The sequence below is a fragment of the Trifolium pratense genome, linkage group LG3 (genome assembly GCF_020283565.1).
Source record: "Trifolium pratense cultivar HEN17-A07 linkage group LG3, ARS_RC_1.1, whole genome shotgun sequence".
Lineage (NCBI taxonomy): Eukaryota > Viridiplantae > Streptophyta > Magnoliopsida > Fabales > Fabaceae > Trifolium > Trifolium pratense.
This window is the reverse complement of record NC_060061.1, coordinates 51,717,474-51,743,436: the sequence shown is the minus strand read 5'-3', so window position 1 is coordinate 51,743,436 and position 25,963 is coordinate 51,717,474. Positions and strand designations below refer to the sequence as shown.

General features: G+C 33.4%; 3 protein-coding genes, 1 long non-coding RNA gene and 1 pseudogene across 8 annotated transcripts; 3 read left to right on the top strand and 2 right to left on the bottom strand.

Moving 5' to 3' along the window:
* Positions 1 to 678: 678 nt before the first annotated feature.
* Positions 679 to 10,358, top strand: LOC123913216 (G-type lectin S-receptor-like serine/threonine-protein kinase At4g27290). 2 transcript variants are annotated; one of them, XM_045963851.1, is made up of 7 exons: positions 679 to 1,975; positions 2,284 to 2,409; positions 8,506 to 8,660; positions 8,738 to 8,948; positions 9,052 to 9,289; positions 9,481 to 9,631; positions 9,794 to 10,358. In XM_045963851.1, the coding sequence occupies exons 1-7, from the start codon at positions 703 to 705 to the stop codon at positions 10,091 to 10,093; spliced, it is 2,454 nt and encodes an 817-aa protein (XP_045819807.1). In that variant the 5' UTR covers positions 679 to 702; the 3' UTR covers positions 10,094 to 10,358. The 2 variants fall into 2 exon arrangements, with proteins under 2 accessions (XP_045819807.1, XP_045819806.1); XM_045963850.1 differs by lacking the exons at positions 679 to 1,975; positions 2,284 to 2,409 and adding exons at positions 6,503 to 8,037; positions 8,247 to 8,372.
* A 1,005-nt stretch (positions 10,359 to 11,363) lies between these two features.
* LOC123913218 lies at positions 11,364 to 14,085 on the bottom strand (annotated as a pseudogene).
* On the top strand, positions 13,505 to 15,458 carry LOC123913221. 2 transcript variants are annotated; one of them, XR_006811600.1, is made up of 3 exons: positions 13,505 to 13,984; positions 14,073 to 15,231; positions 15,318 to 15,458. It is a non-coding gene; the product is annotated as an uncharacterized LOC123913221 (long non-coding RNA). The 2 variants fall into 2 exon arrangements; XR_006811601.1 differs by lacking the exon at positions 15,318 to 15,458 and having other exon boundaries at positions 13,843 to 13,984; positions 14,076 to 14,815.
* A 780-nt stretch (positions 15,459 to 16,238) lies between these two features.
* LOC123913220 (disease resistance protein RPV1-like) lies at positions 16,239 to 19,329 on the bottom strand. 2 transcript variants are annotated; one of them, XM_045963857.1, is made up of 3 exons: positions 18,969 to 19,329; positions 18,602 to 18,798; positions 16,239 to 18,323 (listed from the first exon to the last, which is right to left on the bottom strand). In XM_045963857.1, exons 2-3 carry the CDS (start codon positions 18,784 to 18,786, stop codon positions 18,026 to 18,028), a joined length of 483 nt encoding a protein of 160 aa, XP_045819813.1. In that variant the 5' UTR covers positions 18,787 to 18,798; positions 18,969 to 19,329; the 3' UTR covers positions 16,239 to 18,025. The 2 variants fall into 2 exon arrangements, with proteins under 2 accessions (XP_045819813.1, XP_045819812.1); XM_045963856.1 differs by having other exon boundaries at positions 16,905 to 18,323; positions 18,602 to 19,325.
* Positions 19,330 to 21,735: 2,406 nt separating this feature from the next.
* Positions 21,736 to 25,401, top strand: LOC123913214 (G-type lectin S-receptor-like serine/threonine-protein kinase At4g27290). Of its 2 annotated transcripts, XM_045963849.1 has the most exons (7): positions 21,736 to 23,167; positions 23,471 to 23,608; positions 23,729 to 23,880; positions 24,037 to 24,247; positions 24,346 to 24,583; positions 24,670 to 24,820; positions 24,921 to 25,401. In XM_045963849.1, exons 1-7 carry the CDS (start codon positions 21,853 to 21,855, stop codon positions 25,227 to 25,229), a joined length of 2,514 nt encoding a protein of 837 aa, XP_045819805.1. In that variant the 5' UTR covers positions 21,736 to 21,852; the 3' UTR covers positions 25,230 to 25,401. The 2 variants fall into 2 exon arrangements, with proteins under 2 accessions (XP_045819805.1, XP_045819804.1); XM_045963848.1 differs by having other exon boundaries at positions 21,821 to 23,167; positions 23,471 to 23,880.
* Positions 25,402 to 25,963: the final 562 nt, after the last annotated feature.

Sequence of the window (25,963 nt, the reverse complement as noted above, 5' to 3'; positions counted from 1 at the left end):
TTAGTCGAAGAGACGAGTTATATATTCTTTTTTTTGTTAAGTAGCTTAGTGGTTAGAAATTTCATCTTAAAGGTGAATAAGTGGAGTGTCTGGGATTCGAACCCCGACTCTTGCACATATAGTCCATGGAACTAGTTATGTATTTTTATTTCTAAAGAACATTATTGACCGTCATTAGAATATCTGATAATTTCAAGTCCATGGACCACCCATGTATTTTTAACGTTTTCTATTAGGTTGCCAGTTATGATTATGCATTCTATTTTGGTTCTACATAGAAATGATGTATATCTTTTTGAATTGTGTAATATTAAGACAAATTTCACGAATACTGAAATCTTATTTGCCCGGCGAATTCTATATTAAATGATATATTTATTTAGTATAATATTTTGACAATACGTATATTTATTGTACGAAATTACTACAAGATGGTGTTTCCCGTGCGTTAGCACGGGCACTAGAACTAGTAAAGCTACACCCTTGTACTAATAGCAAGAATTTCTAATAAAGCTAAAAGTCTTCACTTAAAGATGAATCAGTTAACATCTTAGGAACACACCAAGCTTTAAGTTGAGTTGACTAGATTATACACCACAAACTTTGACACACATGGGAAGACTTGGACTAAGCCCCTCACAAAATTTGGAATTTGATAAAATGAAAATTTGACTAAGCCCCTCACAAACTAACACAAACACTATGGAGAACCATAATAAGGTACTAATGCTAATGGTGTGTACTTTCTTCTTTTACTCCATGCCTACTTACTCTATTCAGAACACTCTTACTTCAAATCAGTTTATCCAATACAATGATACCCTTGTTTCTGCAGCTGGAACCTTTGAAGCAGGATTTTTCAACTTTGGAGATCCACAAATACAATACTTTGGTATATGGTACAAGAGCATATCACCAAGGACTTATGTGTGGGTTGCCAATAGAAACAGGCCTGCACAAAACTCAACAGTAATGATGAAACTTACTGATCAAGGAAGTCTTGTTATTCTTGATGGCTCCAAAGGCATTATCTGGAACTCCAATTCATCAAGAATTGGAGTGAAGCCAGTTGTTCAGATTTTGGAATCAGGAAATCTTGTTCTGAAAGATGGAAACAACACTCCGAACTTTTTGTGGGAAAGTTTTGATTATCCTGGTGACACTTTCCTTGCTGGAATGAAGCTGAAATGTAATTTAGTTACTGGTCCATATAAATATCTCACATCTTGGAGAAACCCTGAAGATCCTGCTGAAGGCGAGTTTTCATTTAAGATAGATACACATGGTTATCTTCAACAGGTTACTACAAACGGAGCAAGAATTCTGTATAGAGGAGGGTCATGGAATGGAATTCGTTTCACTGGTCTTGCTTGGCAAAGAAATAATAGAATCGTGAATTTCACGGTAGTGTTCACTCACAAAGAAGTCTCTTATCAGTATGATACTTTGATCAATCCAATTATTACGAGAGTGGCGCTAGATCCAAATGGAAATGCACAACGTTTTCTATGGTCAGATATGAAACAAACTTGGGAGGTTATAGCTACTAGTCCTTCAGACCAGTGTGACGAATATGCCATGTGTGGTATCAACTCTAACTGCAATATAAATGACTTTCCAATATGTGAATGCTTGGAAGGTTTCATGCCAAAATTTCAAACAAAATGGAAGTCATTGAATTGGTCTGATGGGTGTGTAAGGAAAACACCTTTAAATTGTCTCCATGGAGATAGATTTTTACCTTACACAAACATGAAGTTGCCAGATACGTCAGCATCGTGGTTTGACAGGAGCATGACCCTTGAGGAATGCAAGACAATGTGTTTGAAAAATTGTTCTTGCACTGCATATGCAAATTTAGATATCAGAAATGGTGGTAGTGGCTGCTTACTTTGGTTTGACAACATTGTGGATATGAGAAAACATCTAGGCATAGGACAAGACATTTACATACGACTCGCATCTTCAGAACATGGTATTTTCATTTCCTATTACATCTTTTGCCTTTTCATATATATATATATATATATATATATATATATATATATATATATATATCACAAAAATATATAAATTTCACCATTTGTCTGGATATTATTAAGCACCGTTGGAAACTTAAATTTATGTGACACTAATAAATTATCTTTTCACATTTAAGTATATACCCGAGCTATTTCTAAGAACAGTTGATCATGAATCAACTTCCAAAGGATGTTTAACATGTTGTTCTCTATAGAGAGATTCAATATTTGCTTGTTGAATGACATTTGCTTCAACCCTCAGATCATAAAAAGAATAAGCGGAACTTGAAGCTTGCTGGGACTCTAGCAGGGGTTATTGCATTCATTATAGGACTAATTGTTTTTGCATTGGTCAAATCAGCATACAGAAAGAAGCTTGGAAAACAAGGTGAAAAAGCGCTTGGAAATTGTTGATGGGATTGCTCGGGGGCTGCTGTATCTGCATCAGGATTCTAGACTAAGAATCATACATAGAGATCTGAAGACAAGCAATATTCTTCTTGATATTGATATGATCCCAAAGATAGCAGATTTTGGTTTAGCCAGATCATTTATGGGAGACCAAGCTGAGGCTAATACAAATAGAGTCATGGGAACATAGTAATTCCAACTTACATTTATTTCAATATAAGGCTTAAATTACTTTAGTTTTTGTCAAAAAAGAAAAACTTCAGTCTTCATAATATGCATTTGCATTGTTTCTGTTATTCGTATGTTTCAGGCATTAATACAGATAAGAATTTTTTCAGGAACTAAATACTACTACAATTTTATGTTACTTGTACTGTGTATTAATATATTTTGTTAGGGACTGAGAACTCCAATCGTCGTAATTTTATGTAACAAGTTCACAACCCTTTTTAATATATATTTTTTTCCCTAATTTCATTGTTTTTTTTCTTGTAGTGGATATATGCCTCCAGAATATGCAGTGCATGGATCTTTCTCAATAAAATCTGATGTTTTTAGCTTTGGAGTCGTTGTACTTGAGATAGTTAGCAGTAAAAAGAATAGTGGATTTTGTGATCCTCGACATCGTCTAAACCTTCTTGGGCATGTAAGTTTTGAAGCGCATATGTTTTCTATCTTGTGTGTTGTGACCTTTTATTTTTCTATTATGTATTTCATTCACCATTTTTTTTTATCAATTATGATTTCATCGATTGAAAATTGAGTAAGCACTGAGCTTACTCTTCCTCTAACCTTGATGTCATTTTAGGCATGGAGATTATGGATTGAAGAAAAGCCAGAGGAGTTAATAGCTGACATATTATATGATGAGGCGATATATTCAGAAATAATAAGATTTATGCATGTGGGTCTATTGTGTGTACAACAGCAACCAGAAGATAGGCCTAACATGTCATCGGTGGTCTTTATGTTAAAGGGTGAAAAGTTACTGCCCAAACCAAATGAACCTGGTTTCTATGCAGGAAGAAATAATACAAATAAAACAGGATCTTCTTCAAACGGGTGTTCAATAAATGAAGCTTCAATCTCATTGTTAGAGGCCCGATAGAATGTCATTGTGCTCGACACTGATATGGATGAAATACTGTTAAATATGTGCTAAAATTTGATCTTGGCAACAAAGATAGATAGAGCATAGAATATGCTTATTGTAGCTATCTGATTTTGTGATTTGTAAAGGATCTAATGTTTGGTTGTTTAGGTTGTTTTCAAGATTAATTTGCATATAATTACTTGTGTGGTTTGATTTACATGTAACTTGGAGAGGCCAAGGTATTGGAATGTTTTGAAACAGTGTCTAAAATTTCATAATAATGTAAAGATATATATAAAAAAATAACAGTTGATTATTACTGTGAATCATTATAACTTATAAGTAAATTTTGTTGTAGGACAATTAAATAGTTTATTACTAACAAAATAGTATGCATAGCAACAAAAATCGAATTACTGTAATGAAAAAGGATTGTTGACAACCTTGAGGAAAATTGAAGGATAATAATAAAGGCTTATATGACTTTCCTAAATTCTTAGAAGGCTATTTAGAAATTACCTAAACAATGAGTCATTGTAACAACCTTTGGTAGCGATACACCAGGAAACCCTTTAACAGGAGCAATCTACAATCTTCATTGGTTTGCAGACATTTCCAACGTTTGTATAGTGACTTACCTAGTTGTTGCATAACAGCATTCGATGAGATAAGGCATGAACATGGTTTATATGTAAAGGCAATCTTTACATTACAAGTTGGTTTTGTAAGGTTGAGTTATTGAATAAAGAGGCTAAATAGTGAAGGCAACCAAGATCAATAACTCCATCACGCAGTTACTGGTTAAATCCGAATCCAGGTAGGGAAGGACATATACTGGTCCCCAGTTACTGGTTAAAACCTGTTTTTCTAGTAGTGCAATCATATACTGAACCTTTATCCACTTACAGCCTCAACTTTTGTCTCTAATATTCAATTGGACAAAACTGTCCTATAGTATGCTATTGACCTGGAAACACACTCTTCTTCAAATCAATGCTTGATGAAATGAACATGGAAGTTAATAACCACATCAAAGGTTCCGGCTGAATAAACAACTGAAAAATGAAGAGGCTCTTGAATTATTTAGTTGGTAACAATAGAAGTGAACAAATAGGATTTACTTGCTCAACAAGTAATCTCATTTCTTATTATTAAGATGGGCTTGAAAAAAAATTGAAGCCCCATAAATTTTGAGGCCCTCGCTGCGGGCCTGCTTGTCCTGCCTCAGGGTCGTCCCTGACTACTAATCTATTACTACTTCTATTACAAATATATTAATTCGTCAAAAAAAAATACTAATATATTAAAATCGATTATCACCAAAGTTATTAATTTATGTTTATTACTATTAAGCACGTTGCAGGTTTTATATTCTTCATTGTAATTTCACGAAAAAAAATAAAAAATAAAATAGGAAGAATATAAGATAAGTACAGTTTTTAACCACTAATAATAATATATTAAACTTACTAAATTACTCTAAATATTCTTAATAAAGTTTCTAATTTTTTTATTAAGATCAAGCAGGCGCGCCTGCCTTTGTCTAATTTATGTAAAAAAAAAACTATGACTTATGTTATGGTGAGTTTGTTAATAAAACATTTTTGCTATTAAAAAAACGATGTGTAGTATGTTATGGTGAGTTTGTTAATAAAAGATTTCAGTTGCTATTTATAAACAAATCAAGGGTATTGTTGGTATTATGAAAAGTTCGCACCAAAACTCATGTATTCTCTTTGTATATAGTATAGAATAGATATACACGAAATCATTATTTGTCACTGACACATAAAATTGAATAAATAAGTTTACAATAATTAAAAAACACGATAATTTCACTTATTTCACTTATATTTTATATATTAAAGAATAATTTTTTCCTCTGAAAAAATATAATATAGAGACAGTTTTCGTATTGATAGAGTGCCCGGCTAACCGGTGCCCCCGGGGCACTGGTTAAGAAACCCAAAAAAAGGAAATTTTGAATAGAAAATAACATTTTTTTTAAAATTTTTGAGGAGTTGACCGTACAAGTTACAAATTACAATACTAAATTACTATTTTTGCTTCTTTAACCAGTGCCTGCCCCGGGGCACTGTTTAACATTTCCCATATTTTATACCCATAGACCAATTCAATTGTTAATAAATGGAATAAACCGTTTAATAAGACTTTAATATGTAGCAGTATACATCATTGCCATCATTATCAAAGACTAATATATAGATAGTACGTGGAAGACTTTGATAAATATTCATTTTTTCTATTTCAAATTGACTAATAATTAATTTATCCTCTCTCTCTCTCTCTCTCTTTTATTTTCTCCTTAACCAATAATTAATATAAAAAAATTGATAGAGAATAATTAATAAAAATTGTTTTTACATCTTTCAATTCAATTTATTTTAAAAAATTATGAAAAAAAAAACTCCAAATTATTATATTTTGGTTATTCCTAATGTATGATTTATTTTTCTTTATAAATTATAAATAACTTTTATAATTGGTCTATTGTGGACTAGTACATAAAAAACATTTAAAATTGCAACGACGACACACATTATTGTTTAAATATGGTCTTTCTAAATTTTAAGCTTCATATTGAGAGTAAATGATGAAGACTTGCGTCTACTAAAATAAAGGGGAGTAAATGATGAAGACTAAAAGTAGAATGTCTTAATTGATATCAAATTAAACAATAGAAAATAAAGATGTAACTCGTATTAACTTACACTAATCATATCCCTGTTTTAGTCGAAGAGATGAGGAGAGTTATGAATTTCTATTTTTTTTTTTGAAGAAGCTAAATTAGTCTACCCAAATTGCTACCAGAGAGAATCGAACATATGACCTCAAGGAGGAGCACACCCCCAGATCTCAAGCCAATACCACCGAACTAACCCAAGTAAAGAGCATTTTCGACAATCATTAGAATTTCTGATAATTATTAAAAGTAGTCTATGATGAATCACTTATTAAGGTAATCCATCGTATTAGTAGCAAGAATTTCTAATAATTTTCCGTGATTGACCACTAAAAGTCTTCACTTGAAGGCGAATCAGTTAACAACTTAGGAACACAGCAAGCTTTAAGTTGAGTAGACTAAGATTAGTCTTCACGCTTTAAGTTTCAAAATTTTGTGTGGAATTTGGCACACAAGGGAAGACTTGGACTAAGCCCCTCTCAAAATTTGGAATTTGATAAAATGAAAATGATGAAGACAAACTAACACAAACACTATGGAGAACCATAATAAGGTGCTTATGCTTATGGTGTGTACTTTCTTCTTTTGCACCATGCCTACTTACTCTATTCAGCATACACTTACTCCAAATCAGTTTATACAATACAATGATACCCTTGTTTCTGCAGCAGGAACATTTGAAGCAGGATTTTTCAACTTTGGAGATCCACAACGGCAATACATTGGTATATGGTACAAGAGCATATTACCTAGGACTATTGTGTGGGTTGCTAATAGAGACACGCCAGTACAAAACTCAACAGCAATGATGAAACTTACTGATCAAGGAAGTCTTAATATTCTTGATGGCTCCAAAGGCATTATCTGGAACTCCAATTCATCAAGAATTGGAGTGAAACCAGTTGTTCATCTTTTGGATTCAGGAAATCTTGTTTTGAAAGATGGAAACAACACTCATAACATTTTGTGGGAAAGTTTTGATTATCCTGGTAACACTTTCCTTGCTGGAATGAAGCTGAAGAGTAATTTAGTTACCGGTCCATATAGATATCTCACATCTTGGAGAAGCCCTGAAGATCCTTCTGTAGGCGAGTTTCCATATTGGATAGAAACACATGGTTATCCTCAAATTGTTACTATAAAGGAATCAAGAATTCTGTATAGAGGAGGGTCATGGAATGGAATTCTTTTCACTGGTGTATCTTGGCAAAGAAATAATAGAATCTTGAATTTCTCAGTAGTGTTCACCGACAAAGAATTCTCTTATCAATATGAAACTTTGAACAGTTCAATTATTACTAGATTGGTGCTAGATCCATACGGAAATTCACAACGTTATCTATGGTCAGATACAAAACAAATTTGGGAGGTTTTATCTTCTCTGCCTACAGACCAGTGTGATGAATATGCCTTGTGTGGTATCAACTCTAACTGCAATATAAATGACTTTCCAATATGTGAATGCTTGGAAGGTTTCATGCCAAAATTTCAAACAAAATGGAAGTCATCGAATTGGTCTGATGGGTGTGTAAGGAAAACACCTTTAAATTGTCTCCATGGAGATGGATTTTTACCGTACACAAACATGAAGTTGCCAGATACGTCAGAATCGTGGTATGACAGGAGCATGACCCTTGAGGATTGTAGGATAATGTGTTTGAAAAACTGTTCTTGCACAGCATATGCAAATTTAGATATCAGAAATGGTGGTAGTGGCTGCTTACTTTGGTTTCACAACATTGTGGATATGAGAAAACATACGGGCATAGGACAAGACATTTACATACGACTTGCATCATCAGAACTTGGTATTTTCATTTCCTATTACATTTTTTGCCTTTTCAGTTAGATATATAGAAATAATATATAAATTTCACCATTTGTCTTGATATTATTAAGCACTGTTGAAAACTTAAAATAATGTGACACTATTAAATTACCTTTTCACTTTTAACATGTTGTTCTCTAAAGAGATATTCAATATTTCTTGTTGGCTTACATTTACTTCAAACCCCAGATCATAAAAAGAATAAGTGGAAGTTGAAGCTTGCTGGGACTCTAGCAGCGGTTATTGCATTCATTATAGGACTAACTGTTCTTGTATTGGTCAAATCAGCATATAGAAAGAAGCTTGGGAACGAAGGTACGTGAAACAGATTAAATAGTACTCAAATAGTGTTGCAAACAGATTAGTCACAACTTACAATGAGTTCTGAAGTTTGATAGCTGTGTCCCTTTACTTTCTTAACATTTAAACACTTAAATTGTTACTTCAGGTTATTTTAAAAAGTTATTTCACTGGAAGCACAATAAGGAGAAGGAAGATGGTGACATGGCAACAATATTTGATTTTTCAACCATCACTATTGCAACAAATTACTTCTCTAACAGAAACAAGTTAGGAGAAGGTGGTTTTGGACCAGTGTACAAGGTAAAGCATTGGTTACCAAGTTTATTTATTCCCTTATTGGTTACCTTAAGTACTACAATTTCCAAAAATATTACTAGGGCATAATGGAAGATGGCCAAGAGATTGCTGTTAAAAAGCTTTCTAAAACATCAGGACAAGGAATTGAAGAGTTCAAAAATGAAGTAAAACTAATGGCAACACTTCAACACCGTAATCTTGTAAAACTTCTTGGTTGTTCTATTCAACAAGATGAAAAGATGTTGATCTACGAATTCATGCCCAACAGAAGCTTGGACTGCTTTATTTTTGGTTTGAACTTTCACACCAACCAAATCTTTTGTTCTCTGTGTTACTCTTTACCTTAATGTAGGTCTCAATTCTCTTGCTAACTTAAGAATGTGTTATTTGTTAGATCCTACACGAAGTAAATTACTAGATTGGACAAAGCGCTTGGAAATCGTTGATGGGATTGCTCGGGGGCTGCTGTATCTGCATCAGGATTCTAGACTAAGAATCATACATAGAGATCTGAAGACAAGCAATATTCTTCTTGATATTGATATGATCCCAAAGATATCAGATTTTGGTTTAGCAAGATCATTTATGGGAGACCAAGCTGAAGCTAAAACAAATAGAGTCATGGGAACATAGTAATTCAAACTAACATTTATTTCGATATAAGGCTTAAATTACTTTAGTTTTGGTCAAAAAAGAAAAACTTCAGTCTTCGTAATTTGTTTCTGTATTACAATTATTGAGAAGTTATATATACCTTCAGTTCTATCATGTCACAACCCTTTTTAATATATTTTTTTCCCTAACTTTAATGTTTTTCTTGCAGTGGATATATGCCTCCAGAATATGCGGTGCATGGATCTTTCTCAATAAAATCTGATGTTTTTAGCTTTGGGGTCGTTGTTCTTGAGATAATTAGCGGTAAGAAGAATAGTGGATTTTGTGACCCTCGACATCGTTTAAACCTTCTTGGGCATGTAAGTTTTGGAGCGCATATGTTTTCAATCTTGTGTGTAGTGAACTTCTATTTTTCTATTATGCATTTCCGCCACCATGAATTTTTATCCAATTATGATTTCATCGATTGAAATTGACTAACCATTCAGCTTACTCTTGCTGTAACGTTGATGTCATTTTAGGCATGGAGACTATGGATTGAAGAAAGGCCAGAGGAGTTGATAGCCGACATATTATATGATGAGGCGATATGTTCAGAAATAATAAGATTTATGCATGTGGGTCTATTGTGTGTACAACAGCAACCAGAAGATAGGCCTAACATGTCTTCTGTGGTCTTTATGTTAAAGGGTGAAAAGTTACTGCCCAAACCAAGTGAACCTGGTTTCTATGCAGGAAGAAATAATACAAATAGCATAGGATCTTCTTCAAACGGGTGTTCAATAAATGAAGCTTCAATCTCATTGTTAGAGGCACGATAGAATGTCACTGTGTTTGACACTGATATGGATGAAATACTGTTAAATATGTGCTAAAATTGGTTTTAGCAAGTATAAAGATAGATATATAGAGCATAGAATATCCTTGTTGAAGTTGTAGTTATCTGATTTAGTGATTTGTAGAGGATCTAATGTTTGGTTGTGTGGTTGGATTTACATGTAATTTGGAGAGGCTACCCTCCTCAGTTCCCTTAGTATGATAATCACCTACCCTCCTCCATGATGGCTAGGTCATTTCCCTTATCAATTAGTTAGTAGCTTATTAATGTTAAGTTATAGTTAGTAAATGTTAAAACAATTAGTTATATCCTTCATTTCCACTTAATGGTGGTATCTTCACTCAGTAAGCAATCAAATCAATAAACAAATATATTATTAGAGTTCATCAAGTTATATTACATTACAATAACATAGATAACATAAGACATAAAATAGGGTGTCCGATAATTCTCAGTGTTGAAGTTGGAACTCGATATAGGTATTTGATGAGATGAAAGAAAAACTTCATCTGCTTTAATCCAAGTGACTACTTTGATTTCCTTCACTCGAACAGGACTTTCTTGCCTCGCATGCTTAATTTGGCTCAACCCAATTTCCCTAGAATCGCCTAGAACCTTGCGTAGTCACGTGTTGAATCGACATCTAACGTGCCTTCATAAGCAAGTAATGCTTGTTCCAATCTAGAGGATTTGTAGAAGATGACATGTACTCATTTATTATCTGCATCTCTTGAAATATCTGCTCAATTGACAGAGGAGAATCAGGATTGCCAATTAAGTTGTAATCATCGTCCACTTTGCCAACAAAAGAATTGGTTTGTTTTTCTTTGTGTAGCCATGGATGAACACATTCAACTTGAAATCCAACACCATGTTGTCATATGTTAGCGGCCAACACTCGGTGGGATTTAGTCCCACATCAGATAGATAGGACTCTTGAGAAGAGTTTATAAAGAGGAGGCAATCCTCACCTTACAAGCCGGTTTTGTAAGGATGAGTTAGGTCTCGATATTCGTGACATGGTATCAGAGCCTATCGGGTCTATTGTTGGGCTTCCGACATCGTTCACGCTTCAGGCCCATTGGGCCGGGCTGAAGCGTGAGGGGGTGTGTTAGCGGCCAACACTCGGTGGGATTTAGTCCCACATCGGATAGATAGGACTCTTGAGAAGAGTTTATAAAGAGGAGGCAATCCTCACCTTACAAGCCGGTTTTGTAAGGATGAGTTAGGTCTCGATATTCGTGACATCATAATGCTTTGTAGTATGTACATTATACAATACAATAGGTTTATCTTGGGGAATTTTTTTTGGAACCAAAAACACACTGATAATTTATTACTTTTAAGCTTACCCAAACATACTTTCGTCGATGAAGGATCAAACTGATCATCGATTTCAGATTCAATCTGAGTACAAATTTCGATGACATCGTTGGAGCTTATATTACGAGAATACACATTAAGGAAAGGATTTCCCATACTAATTATAAACCAGCACGGCATTTTCAAACACATTTGGACTCACTTTTTCTTCATCTTCAGATGATCGAAATCCTCTACAACCATAAGTTGATGAAATAGGCATGAAAACCATGGTAGTATAGTATTTCTTTTACATAGCTTATTTCATAAGAATTGAAGAAACAAGCGATATCTAGAAAAATTCCCTTCGCATCTTCTTCCAAATCATCATAGCTTACTTTTAAAATTTTCATGGATGTCTTTACGTAGGACTCTTTCATATTTATCTAAGGAGGATTTCCATACAGCTAAACTTTTTCCAAACAATTGAGAACCTATCACCTCCAAAGCCAAGGGAAGACCATGACAATAAGATACTGCATGTTTTGCAATATTCGCATAACCTGGATCAAATGTTTTATTTTTAAATGCATGCCGACTAAATAAATCAAGAGCCTTTTCATTTTCTAGTTGTTTAACCTCATATACTTTCACAATTCCATGAGTAGCCAGCAAATGCTTGTCTCTTGTAGTGATTATGATCTTGCTGCCGAAGCCAAACCAATCATGTCCTCCTACAAGTGCCTGTAACTGTTTTTCGTTGTCAACATCATCAAGAATCAAAAGGACTTTCTTTCTTTGAAGCCTCCTTTTAATTAATGAAATTCCTTTGTAAACATCTCTCACTTTAATATCCTTCTCTCCAAGTATTTCAGAAAGTAATGTTTCTTGGAGTTGTACAAGACCATGATGAATTTCCCTCTCTCTTATGTCAGCAAGAAAACACACACCTTCGAATTGATCAGCAATCAAGTTATGCACAGCACGAGCAGTTGTTGATTTGCCTATTCCGCGGATTCCATAAATACCTACCATGTTGACTCTCTCATCGGACTCAAGTCCAAGGAGAGATGTCACTTCTAACATTCGAGACTCCAACCCAACTGGATTGTCTGCAACATGCAAAGGAACACGGTTGATCTTTATCGAGACCTCTTCAACTATCTTTCCAATCAACTTATACTCTGATTCAAACCTGAACATTACAGAAGTACGTGTAGATTGACAGAGTCATTGAATGTGATTAAGGGTGCATTTGTTTAAGCTTTAAAAAAAATGATTTTGTTTTGAAAAATATAGAGATTCTTTTTTAGAAAGCCATTTTCTGTTTGTTTAATATCATAAAAATCATTTTTTTAAAATGTCAAACTCCTACATTTAGGTTCCTTAGTTTAAAAAAAAAAATAGATTCTAGAAAAGCTATTAGGATTAGGCTGCTGCAATTTTTTCAAATATGTCATACTTATGGTTACATTGTACAATGTTTAATTATAGTATCATTCATAAATCATAATTATAAGTGAAGATGAGTCATACCCAATAGAAAAGAATACATAGATTTTATATTTACCTTAGGTTAGAAAACAAAATATCACAGAACAGAATAAGTAGGAAGGGATGGTGATATGTACCCAGGTTTGAAATGCCGTCCCGACATAGCAGCCTGACACATGATTATATTTAATTAATTCATTTTCTTAAACTTTTGTCGGTATCAAGTGTCCGGGGTATATGTCAGTGCTTCATAGCTTATAAACGAATATGAATCATATTTGTTAAGAGGGTTGCCAGATAGTCTGAATATTTGTTTATAAGTGAGGACGATCTTTGCCTTATAAGCCGGTTTTGTAAGGTTGAGTTACTACTAATTCTCAGATGGTATTAGAGCCTCCCACGATATGTTTGGCCACTTGCTATCAGGTTTTTGATTAGGTCATCTATAAGTTAGGTCAAACTCTCAATTCTACGAATATTCGAAATAGAATAGATAGATAGATAGATTGCAATTACATCATGTGTTGGAAACAAAACATAAAAGGGGGTAATTGAAAAAAGAAATATATAAATGGATAATGGTGTGAAGTACATACATACCCTGGTTTGAAATGCCATCCAGACATATTAGAAGCTTGATGTAAAGCATCCCTCCATTTCTGAACCTTTTTCTTCTCGCCTCTAAACCTCACCTCATGTTTTGCAAAAGCTTCACCATAAGTACCAGTTATGTTTCTAATATGAGATGGATCCACATCATAAAAAACCGGCAAAAATAACCTTCCCTGTGACTTGGAACACTCAAGGATGGTAACAAGTTCAGTCAAACAAAACGTTGAAGATGCATAGTTAGGGGAGAAAATAGCAATGAAAATCCTAGACTCTTTAATGGCTTGAAGAAGAGTAGGTGTGATTTGTTCTCCTTTCTGAATTTGTTCATCATCAATGAAAGTTTGTATACCTCTTTGATGCTGAAGATAATTGTAGAGATTACCAGTGAAATTGTTTCTAGTATTTATGCCTCTAAAGCTGAGAAAAACATCATAAGTCCAATCACATGTGAAAGAAGACAAAGAAGGTAGTGTTTGTTGTTCCATGATACCTTCTTTCTTTTCTTTTTCTGGTTAATTTTCTGTCTAAGTGATTGTTTTCCTTTTTCTTCTTAGAAGAAGAAATCAACAAGCAGTTGTGGGATGGCATAAAGGAAATTATAGAGAAATGAAGAGGAAGCTTCCTTGTGGAAAATAATGTGGTATTGGCTTGGAACCTGAGACTCTGAGAGTGTGTTTCTCCTTAAGCTTTCAAGTTCGATTCTCTCTAGTGTTAATTTGGGTGGGTTAATTTAGCTTTTTAAAAAAATTAATATTAAGTATTAGGTTATTAGTACGTATTATATTATTGTGGATTGTATTTCTTTTTGTTGGTTACCACCACAAAGCATTTTGCAGCAATCCGACCTGCCTCTGTGTATTCATTTTCGTCGTTGCAAACATCCCGCCAACTGTTTGATGAAAAACCACAGTGACACAACTCTGTTTGGGTACCTATCTCTACTGCTAGTGCTGCTATTCTATTCCGGATTTCAAAGCCTACTAATGCTTATGTTTAAGGTACAATGTTTGGGTTGGGAACCTTATTTGCTGAGTTGACTATTGATATTACAATGGTAGGAGTTGGCGAGTTGCTATTGGCCAAAGTTTGTAGGAAGTTGATTATGCAGTATTCTTTAGGGATGGAGAGCACTTCCAAAAGGTTTATGTTCTCATCATTTGTCCTCCTCATGACCCTTGGTATGTATTTATGTGAATTCTATTTTAGATTTTCTTGATAATTGGGTCTATGAGAGTTCTGATTTAGTGTCTTTTACTTGGTTCAATCTTGTGCATAGTGAAATTCAGTCTTCTAAAAATTATGGTTGTAAGAGCCACAATCATGGATTTGGTCTATGTTGTCATAGTTGGATTAATTTTGATGTGGTAAGACTTTTTGTGACTTTTGACAAGTCTGCAATTTTTTGGATACCATTGAATTCTATTTCACATGACAACATTTAAGTTGAATCTATGTATAGCCAATTACATGTAGAACCGATGAGAGGCTATTATTTTGAAGCTACTTATCATAGGAACAATTCTGACATTGATAAAAAAGGATCTTCACAGTTGAATTGTGTCAGTTTCCTAGTTCTATCTTGTTCTTTGCAAATCAAGAGGATGGTCAAATCTATCTTGTACAAAATCATGTTTATGAGAGTTGAAGTTTTGAATGCTCTTTGACTAGAGTATCAACTCATCAAATTGTGAAGGTAGCTCAACATTCTCGCAGGTAAATAAATCCTCAGACCATGTGCTATCTAAGACTTCAAGTTGTAAATGGAAGGATAATATGTTAATGACAGTTAATGTGGCTAGTGAAGGGTTGATAGATGCATCACATATTAAGCTCATTTTTGAGTTGATGCTTTTATCTTTGAGATGTTGTGCTTTGATTTTGGAATCACAAGGGCTATCTCCAACAAAGTCATTCAATCAGGTTGTTTCACAGCTACAAATGGACTTCTATGTGAAAGAAGAAATAGCCTTTTTAAGGGGTACCATGGTCTTCAACAGTAACTTCCCTTTTGCATATGATAAGAAACCCTTGGCAACATTGAATTCCTCCCTTGAGTACTTCCTTCACATGAATCCTCATATCCAAGGATATATTTCTCTATTCCTAGATGACAAATTCAAGAAATGTTTTAATGAAGTCAGTGAGGAGGACATGCTAATGTGCTTGTATTCAATGGAGAAAGTGTTGTGTAGTCCTCCACAATGCCATAAATGTAAACATGCAGGTTGGGAAATGAATTATTCCGTCACTTGTGTTATATTAGTTTTTCTCCTTGCCGGGACTTGAATCCTGAACCTCCAACTCTTTAACCCTTAGCTCAACTAACTTAACCGGTTGACCTACTCATCCCACCTGATAATGTGCATATGATTAATGCAATGGAACACTGGTATGGCCATTTTAGTAAATTGGGATTATTATTATTATTATTGGTTGCTGCACTCTATGACTTAGTAGATGGCTGGAACCTCGCTAGTGGGTTGGAACAACCACAATCTCAGTTAGAAAATTGGGGAAATGTTCGGGATGCTAAAATTCTAATAAAGTGGAAAGCTTTGCCTAATCATGATACTTGTGATTGTTCATCCTTGAGAACAAGATGTTTGAAGGGAAGAGTATTGTAATAGGAAATATATAAGTACTCCCTCCGGTACTTTTTATAAGGAACATTTTGAAAAAATTACACAGATTAATGAAACACATTGTAAATTGTTATTTTCATTTAATACTCTTAAAAATTTAAATTTATTTTATATATACCCATATTTAATTACTTTTAATCCAACTAACTTACTTTTAAATTTTCTCTCATAATAAATAAGAGCATAATCTTGTTCAAAAATAAGTAAAAGCATAAATGAAATTAAACCTTTAAAACATTTGAAAATTGGTCAAATTTTTATAAAAAAAAACCAAATTTTTTTCACAAAGTGTTCCTTATAAAAAAAATGGAGGGAGTATTAAGTATTAGGTTATTAGTATTTTAAATATTAGTTGTATTATATTATGTCAATTTACCTTTGTAGCCTTTGTGGTTGTATTTAAGGCATTGTGCCTCATTTGAAACAAAATCAATGAATGAATAATTATCTTCTTCTCTCAAAACAACTCTCAATTTATCTTTACGTGATTTTTTATTTGTACCGAATTCTATTCAAAGCATTGAAATTTCTATTTTGGAACTTGATTCTGGCGGGTCGTCGCTAAAATCTTAAATTCCCATCTCAAAAACATTATGGTCGTACTTTGTCACGTTGATTCCGCGCGTTGATTTGTCTTGCTTTATTTATTGACGCATGTTTAAATATTTAGTTATTTCGTGCACTTGTATGACTTTTCTCGCAATGATGTCTCCAAGTTGTGAGAAAAACCACGGGACAAACTTCCAAAAAATATGTCATTATATTAAAGAATATTACATATTCTCTCGACTCTCTTCCACACACAAAAGATAAAATATACTTTTATCTGTAATATATAAAATACATCAAATATACAATTAATTTATAAAGTACATTTTTGTTTATAAAATATTATGGAGGAGTAGTGTTTTCCGTCAGACCTACTACTCCTATCCAAAATACTTGTATTTTATGGTACCAAGGAGTTACAGAGATAATACCCACCCGATGTATTTCTCTTAATTCTTCTACTACGTAACTCTCCAATTAATGAATGTTTTACCTTAAATAAATACATAAACACACAATATTTTACTATAGTCTATTTAAATAAATATTTCTAAAATTCAGGGTGTTACACATGACCCTCACCTTCATCATTGTTTTTCCAATTCGAATGCCATGGAAGATTATGTAAATTCCAACCTTGGAAAATAGTATGGCCCAAACTATGACTATTTGCATTCACGATGAAATTTGAAGGTGGGTGATCGTCATTAAGAATAAAGAAACATTATAATACTGGAAGGACCTTTAAATGAACACTACCATAGATGATGAACAATAACGTGTAATGAACACTAGTACTGCACACAAAAGCGGTTGTTGTGAACGGAATGTAAACACGACGGCGGCTAGGGTGAAATCTGTTGAATATGTTGTCTATGTTATCGGAGTTTGTTTGAAGTCTCATATTGTTTAGGTTCTCGGGATGTGAAGTGTATAAATATGTGAGGGCAACCTCACCATTTGAGCTACCTTTTGGGATAAGATCCAAGCATATTTTACATGGTATCAGAGCCGGGTTAAGGACTGCAATGTGGGCATCTGACTCAGGACCACGCTATGCGTGAGGGTGGGTGTTGAATATGTTGTTTGTGTAATTGTGTTGTCGGAGTTTGTTTGAAGTTCCACATTGTTTAGGTTCCCGGAATGTGAAGTGTATAAATATGCGAGAGCAACCTCACCCTTTGAGCTAGCTTTTGGGATGAGATCCAAGCATATTTAACAAAATCATATGTGAATAATTAATTCTTGAATTGCAAAGAAAATAAATACAAAAAAAAAAAAAACAAATAAATTTAGAATCTCATAAAAGTAAAAAACTAATTAGAATCAAAGAAACTAACAATATTTAGAAAAATACCCTTCACCCCTTCTTCCAAATCATCATAGAATTCTTTAACATCTTCTTTCAAATCATCATAGCCTTCTTCCAAATCATCAACGATTTCTTTAACATCTTCTTCCAAATCATCAATGATTTCTTTAACACTTTCTTCCAAATCATCAAAGAATTCTTTAGCACCATCTTTCAATTCATCAATTTTTTCGTGGTTGATCTTTTCAAAGACATATTCAACTATCTCTCCAATCAACTTATATTCGTACCCAGGGCCAGACCTGCACATTACAGAAGTACATTTAAATTGAAACAGAGTCATTGAATGTGTTCGGGTAGAAAATCTGATTTTTTTTTGTCAAGTAGTCTAGTGACTAAACTCTCACACATTTAAATGTGGAGAAGTGTGGAATCCGGAATTCGAACCCCGACCACTCCAATAATATCTCTGGTAGCTACCATTTGAGCTACACTTATGGGATATAGAAAATCTGATTCTAAAAAAATAAACGCATACCCTGGTATGAAAAAAGAAATATATAAAAGGATGTGCATATACCCTGGTCCTGGTATGAAATGCCATCCACATACACTAGCAGCTTGCTGCAAAGCATTCCTCCATTTCTGCAACTTTTCCTTCTCACCTCTAAACCTCACCTCATGTTTTGCAAAAGCTTCAGCATAAGTACCAGTTATGTTTCTAACATGGGATGGATCCACATCATAAAAAACCGGCAAAAACATCCTTCCTCGTAACTTGGAACAATCAAGGATGGCAGCAAGTTCAGTCAAACAGAAAGTTGAAGATGCATAGTTAGGGGACAAAATAGCAATGTAAATTCTAGACTCTTTAATGGCTTGAAGAAGAGTATGTGTAATTTGTTTTCCTTTTTTAATTTTTTCATCATCAATGAAAGTTTTTATACCTCTTTGATGCTGAAGACAGTTGTAGAGATTACCAGTGAAGTTTTTTCGGGTATCTATGCCTCTAAAGCTAAGAAAAACATCATAAGTCACCATGATACTTTTTCCCTCGTTGATTTTCTCTCCAAGTGTTTGTTTCCCTTTATCTAAATAAATAGAAGAACTGAACAGGCATTGAAGAAGAGGAATTAGAGGAGAAAATGAAGAGAAGCTTCCTTGTGTAAATTATTGTCGTTGACTTGACATTATGCACGAGTCTGAGGGTACCAAACAATGCCTACAAAATCCCACCTAATAACGGTGCGGCCCAATGTGTCCGTCTTTCTTCTCCATCGGAGGTTTTTTCTCTAGACCTCTCGTGTATTTTTTATACTCTATAAATATTTCAATTTTGTCGCAGAAACTGAAGTTTTTTTTTAGTGAAAATTCGGTTAATAGAAACCGAATTTTTTTTTCAAGGCAAAAAAAATTTGGTTCTTAACAAACGAAGTTTTGATTGAAGGGCGAAAAAGTAAAACTCAGAAAGAAAAAAAACTACGGAGGCCTAAAGAGAAAACATCTCTCCACCAGCCACCTCTATTTCTTTTTTCTTCTATTTTCTTTTATTTCTCCATTCATTTTATTTTCCAATTAGAGCACCACGCTTCATTTGGATTGATACGAATTATTTTTAGGGCCTGATTGTTATAATTATATTTTAACAGTGTAGTATATTTTTACTAAAATATTTTAACAAATTAATTTTTAAGAAAAATTTCAAATGAAAAATTCGTTTGAAAGATGTCATTTTGAAAAAATATGTGATTTTTACTATGTAAAAATATCTTAACAATAAATATTTAAGTTACTGAATGGCAAAGTCTCATTATTTTTTTTGGTATTCAAATTTTAACAAATTAACTTATGTCAAATGAGTTTGAAATAACTTTTACTATTTTTGATTAAATTTCTAAAAAATCCATTTTTAAAAATACAAAGAAAAATTCATTTTTTTTAAATCTATAACAAACATGCCCTTAATCTCTAATGATTCGCATCCTCTAGCAAGTAAAATATCAAACAGGCCCTTAAATTATGCTAGTTTTTAAATTTAATAAAAATAAGGTTAAATTGGACAATTAGTCTCTTAACTTATTTATTGGTTTCATATTAATTCTTTAATTAATTAACGTTACAAATTGATTCCATAACTTTAATTATTGTTGTCATATTAGTCATTTTCGTTAGTTTTTCTTAAAAAATGTTAACTTTACTTATTTAGCTACTAATGTGGCCACGTAATACACTAAAATGAGTGGTATGTTTAAAAAGAAAATATGTAAATAGATATTTTCTAGTGGTATGTTTAAAAAGAAAATATGTAAATAGATATTTTCTAACGTCAAAGTTTTTTAGAAAAACTAACGAAAATAACCAATATCACAAACAAATTAAAGATGGAAAACTGTGGGGGTAAGTAAATTACTAGATTACTGTACAAAAAAATTTGATACAAATATGAGTTTAGAAAAAGAAAATTAAAAAGCAAGAGTATGTAAGAATTATCAATATGTCACACGACCGAGTCTACTTTTGGATACATCAAAATATATTCTGTCTGCTCTCTATTGAAGTGAGAAATTGGATTTTTTTATTCTAAAATTGATTTTCATGCTTAAATTTATTTTAATTCACTTTTATATGTATATATCTAAATAAAAATCACTTTTATTCAACCCACTTTTAGCTATAATCAATTTTACACGGGCTTTGTTTGATAAAATATAGTAGTTGATAGTTGATAAGACAATTTAAAACGGATAACTAATTAATAAACTAGATGATAGTTTATCGCGGATAAGTTAGCTGATTTAGTGTGTAGTGTTTGGTAAAGTTAGTGATTGAATTATCTTATATTATAAATATGGAATGACATAAAAAAATAAGATTAATTAATATTTAATTCTTTTAGTTAACAAGGGTACTAAAATTGAGTGAAAGCATTATAAGCTATAAACTACTTGAAGTAGCTTACCAAAATAAGCTATAAGCTCGTCAGAAAAAGACAAGTTCCCAAATAGGTTTTTTTTAGTCATGAGTTTATAAGATATAAGCTGGTTTATTGTTCTTGCCAACCATAATCAATTCACTCAAAATTCTTAACCGCAAAGCCAAGCACACACTAAGGGTGACTAGGGGTAAACCGCTGTTAAGGTTCCAACAGATAAAATTAACATGATATTACCAAGTAGTAAGTAGCAATCATACAATTGGCCCCTTCATTTCCTTCCACAATCCATGTTACACGGAAGACTAAAAAGTCTTCACTTGAAGACAAATCACTTAACATCTTAGGAACACACTAAGCTTTAAGTTAAGTAGACTAGATTATACACCACAAACTTGTTCTTTTTGTTGCAAAAGCTTATTTGCAATTTGGCACACATGGGAAGACTTGGTCTAAGCCCCTCTCAAGTGAATTTGGAATTTGATAAAATGAAAATGATGAGGACAAACCTCATTAGATCAAGATTGAAAAGTGTTAAGAAGTCCCACATCGGTTGAGAGATGGTATGACTAAGTGTTTATAAAGTGAGGGCAATCCTCACCTTGTAAGCTGGTTTTGTAGGGTTGACTTAGGCCTAATATCAATTTCTCAGATGGTATCGGAGCCTCTCCACGATCTGTTGGGTCACCTGTTATCATTTTTCCGCTATTGGGTCACCATTGAACACTTGAAGGACATATACTGGTCCCCAGTTTTAATGTATCAATCATCATACATTGAACACTTGTCCAATTGCAGCCTCAATTTTTGTCCCTAATATTCAATTGGACAAAACTGTTCTATAGTATGTATTGACTTAGAATTACCCTCTTCTTCAAGTCAATGTTTGATGAAATGACATGGAAGCTAATAACCACACACAACAAACCATCATCATTAGCACATACAAGATGCTCATGCTAATACTGCACACTTTCTTCTTCTGCTTCATTCCCTCTTTATCTATGCAATATGAAACTTTTGTTATTATTACACCAGATCATTCTATCCAAGGTAATCAGACTTTGGTGTCTTCAGCTGGGACTTTTGAAGCTGGATTCTTCAACTTTGGAAATGTACAACTCCAATACTTTGGTATATGGTACAAAACCATATCACCTAGGACCTATGTTTGGGTTGCTAATAGAGATGCTCCGGTACAAAACTCAAAAGCAATTCTAAAACTTACTGATCAAGGAAGTCTTATTATTACTATTCTGGATGTTTCTAGGAGCATTGTTGTATGGTCCTCCAATGCATCAACAGTTGCGGAAAAACCGGTCATGCAACTTTTAGATTCAGGAAATCTTGTTGTGAAAGATGGTGAGAAGATTTTGTGGGAGAGTTTTGATTACCCTGGTGACAATTTCCTTGCAGGAATGAAGCTTAAGAGTAATTTAGTAAATGGTACTTATAGGTCTCTCACATCTTGGAAAAGTGTTGAAGATCCTTCTCTTGGTGAGTTTTCTTATCACATAGATGTTCATGGATTTCCTCAATTAGTTACTACAAAGGGAAAAACTTTGTTTAGTAGAGGAGGACCATGGAATGGTTATGCTTTTGGTGCAATTTCATGGCTAAGGAATCTTAAGTTGTTCAAATTTTCTCTAGTTTTCACTGACATGGAAGTTTCTTATGAATACGAAACATTGAAAAAAGAAACTATTACTAGATTATGGCTTAATCCATCAGGTCTTGCACAAAGATTGGTATGGTCAGATACGAAAAGAGATTGGGAGATTATATCGACTCGTCCGATGGATCAGTGTGAGTATTATTCAAGTTGTGATGATAATTCTATCTGCAATATTACAAATTCTCCAAGAACATGTCAATGCTTGGAAGGTTTCATCCCAAAGTACAATGAAAAATGGAATTCTTTAGAATGGTCTGGTGGATGTGTTAGAAGAATAAGGTTAAATTGTATTGGAGATGGATTTCTAAAGCACTCAGGAGTAGAGTTGCCAGATACCTCCTCTTCCTGGTTTAACAATAGCTTGAGCCTTAAGGAATGTGAGAAAATGTGTTTGAAAAATTGCTCTTGTACAGCATATGCAAGTTTAGATATTAAAAGTAATAGTGGCTGCTTGCTTTGGTTTGGTAAGATAAGGGACTTGACGAAACATATAGACCAAGGACAAGATATTTTCATAAGACTGGCAACTTCAGAGTTAGGTATTTTCTCAGTCACCTTTTTGGCTTAATTAACTTTTTAGTTGAAGTATAATATGCAATTTTCGTGTTTTAGTCCCTAAAAGAATTTGTCATTTTTAATTCCTGAAACATATGAAATAGTTTCTTTTGGCCATTTCTGGTATGGTTTTAGTTTCTCTATAATATTTGATGCAAAATAGAATTAGTCCCTATATCTATGCTAGGTGGTCGATTATTTTATCACAGTCAGCTTCCTTTTCTTTCCTAAATTGCAAACTTCTTGCTGCTTGTTTGTTCATGGAGAATGCTTTAATTACTCCTCAGGTCATAAGAGAAACAATTGGAGCTTTAAAAACAAGAAGCTTGCAGGGGCACTAGGAGCAGGGGGAGTCATTTTATTCATCATGATTCTTGGAGTGGCAACATTTACATATATAAAGAGAAATAAGCTTGCAAAGCCAGGTGAATTTAAAGTTTCCAATATTAGAATGAAGAGAAGTTTTCAATTCTATAATCATATTCATGTTCCTCCAAATATCCTTTTAGTTATACTTAATCAGTTAATCCTTCCTACCATTTTAGGGATGCTAAAAATATTTCACAGGAAGTACAAAAGGGAGAAGGAAGATGTGCAATTATCAACAATATTTGGTTTTTCAACCATATCTAATGCAACAAATCACTTTTCAGACAGTAACAAGTTAGGACAAGGTGGTTTTGGACCGGTATACAAGGTAGTTAAATTCATTCAAATAAGCCTTGATTAACATTGTTGATTAAGTTGTGTGACAATCGAAGAACTTGTTTAATGATTTCGTTTGTTTCTATACATTTTTAGGTGATTCATTAATCTTCACTGAAGTTTCAAAATTTTCCAAAAAATTTGTCAGGGCATATTGGACGATGGACTAGAGATTGCAGTCAAGAGGCTATCAGAAACTTCTGCACATGGAGAAGAACAATTCAAAAATGAAGTCATGTTGATGGCAAAGCTTCAACACCGCAATCTTGTAAAACTTCTTGGTTGTTCAATTCATCAAGAGGAAAGGCTTTTGATCTATGAATTCATGCCCAACAGAAGCTTGGATTATTTCATTTTTGGTTTGAAACTTAACACTATTTAAATTATGATTCTTCATTTTACTCTATGCATTATGTAGTTTCAAGACTGACTTTAAAATTTAAATTTAATTTGTTAGATTCAACTCGAAAGGAACAGCTAGGTCTGATAAAACGGTTCCAAATTATTGACGGGATTGCTCGTGGGATGCTATATCTTCATCAAGACTCTAGATTAAGAATCATCCATAGAGACTTGAAAACTAGCAATATTCTTCTTGATAGTGATATGAATCCAAGAGTATCAGATTTTGGTCTAGCCAGAACATTTCGAGGAGATCTAGACGAGTCCAATACAAATAGATTGATGGGAACATAGTAAGTACCGCTTTGAGTGATATAGTTCCACTATGTTAAAATTCTTTTTTACATTGATTTTCTAAATTTTTTTGGTTGTGTTGCAGTGGTTATATGCCACCTGAATATGCTGTGCATGGATCATTTTCAATTAAATCCGATGTTTTTAGCTTTGGTGTAATTGTTTTGGAGGTAATTAGTGGGAGAAAGATTCGAAATTTTTTTGACCCTTGTCATCATCTTAATCTTCTTGGTCATGTAAGTTTAAAGTTTATATATTTTAGGATCAATATTTTTTCTGCAATCATATAATAGTAATAGTTGTATAATAAGGAAACATTTGTGACATTGATTTCAGGCATGGAGACTATGGAATGAAGAAAAGGCACAAGAGCTCATAGATGATATATTCCATGGTACAACTATTCCATGTGAAATATTGAAATGTATTCATGTTGGTCTACTATGTGTGCAACAAATACCAGAACATAGACCAAACATGTCATCTGTGGTCTTAATGTTGAATGGTGAAAAACTGTTGCCTGATCCTAGCCAACCTGGGTTCTATACTGCAACAGCTCATCATCCAATTCAGGTAGAATCTTCTTCAAGTTATGGAGATTGTTCACAAAATGAAGCTTCTGTGACATTATTAGAGGCGCGATAGAATATCAGTGTGTTCATACCTGATCGTGGTGCTACAAGGCTTAAATGTGCATTCGGAGGAACTTATTTGTACTTGTATATATTATCACAAAAGTGCTTTGTGTAAGTGATTGTGAAAGCTTATAAATGTAGTGTATAACATGCATATAAGATTTTCAGGTTATTTCAATAAACTCTCCCGGATAAAAAAGAGTCTGGCCATCAAAACTCGGATAAAATCTTTTTTTTTCAAGAGGTGTTAGACCAATCTCAATGATAAGATTTTGACCCTATAACCTCAAGAAATAGAGTTAAAATCCATCAAAGTCGTAAAATAATGATCATTAATATCACTTTAATAATTAATAACTTAGTGCTGAAGCAAAAATAGTTGAATCATATCATATTCCCTCTTTGATTATAAAAATAGCTTATACATAAGCGCTTATATGATAATTATTTTCTCAATATGTGCTTAATTAAACTATGATTCAAATGCACCCTAAGTACTAGATAGGTTTCCCCTTGAAGGTTAGCTTTAGCCTAATGAAAATGATAAGCATCTACTTGTGTGAGCATCAGATTTCTCCTTCATCTTAATTTGTTACTTTTTGTGTTAAAATAGGAGGGAATGTCTAAGAAGAACATGTGCAGTGTGCAAAGCTGGCCATGATGCTTAGGTTTTATGAATTCGGTATGAGGAATATTATATTCTGTGAATGCAAATATTCTGTGAATGCTAAAAAAGGGAGGAAC

What these genes read in the sequence shown, in the direction of transcription:
- LOC123913216 (XM_045963851.1), top strand. Translation starts at nt 703, where the DNA reads ATGGAGAACCATAATAAGGTACTAATGCTAATGGTGTGTACTTTCTTC. An exon ending in AAAGAAGCTTGGAAAACAAG is followed by an intron (nt 2,410 to 8,505) that starts GTGAAAAAGCGC and finishes TTGTTACTTCAG; the next exon opens with GTTATTTTAAAAAGTTATTT. An exon ending in GTTTAAACCTTCTTGGGCAT is followed by an intron (nt 9,632 to 9,793) that starts GTAAGTTTTGGA and finishes ATGTCATTTTAG; the next exon opens with GCATGGAGACTATGGATTGA.
- LOC123913220 (XM_045963856.1), bottom strand. Translation starts at nt 19,062, where the DNA reads ATGGTGACTTATGATGTTTTTCTTAGCTTTAGAGGCATAGATACCCGA. An exon ending in CATTTCATACCAGGACCAGG is followed by an intron (nt 18,324 to 18,601) that starts GTATATGCACAT and finishes TGTAATGTGCAG; the next exon opens with GTCTGGCCCTGGGTACGAAT.
- LOC123913214 (XM_045963848.1), top strand. Translation starts at nt 21,853, where the DNA reads ATGGAAGCTAATAACCACACACAACAAACCATCATCATTAGCACATAC. An exon ending in GTTTTGGACCGGTATACAAG is followed by an intron (nt 23,881 to 24,036) that starts GTAGTTAAATTC and finishes AAAATTTGTCAG; the next exon opens with GGCATATTGGACGATGGACT. An exon ending in AATAGATTGATGGGAACATA is followed by an intron (nt 24,584 to 24,669) that starts GTAAGTACCGCT and finishes GTTGTGTTGCAG; the next exon opens with TGGTTATATGCCACCTGAAT.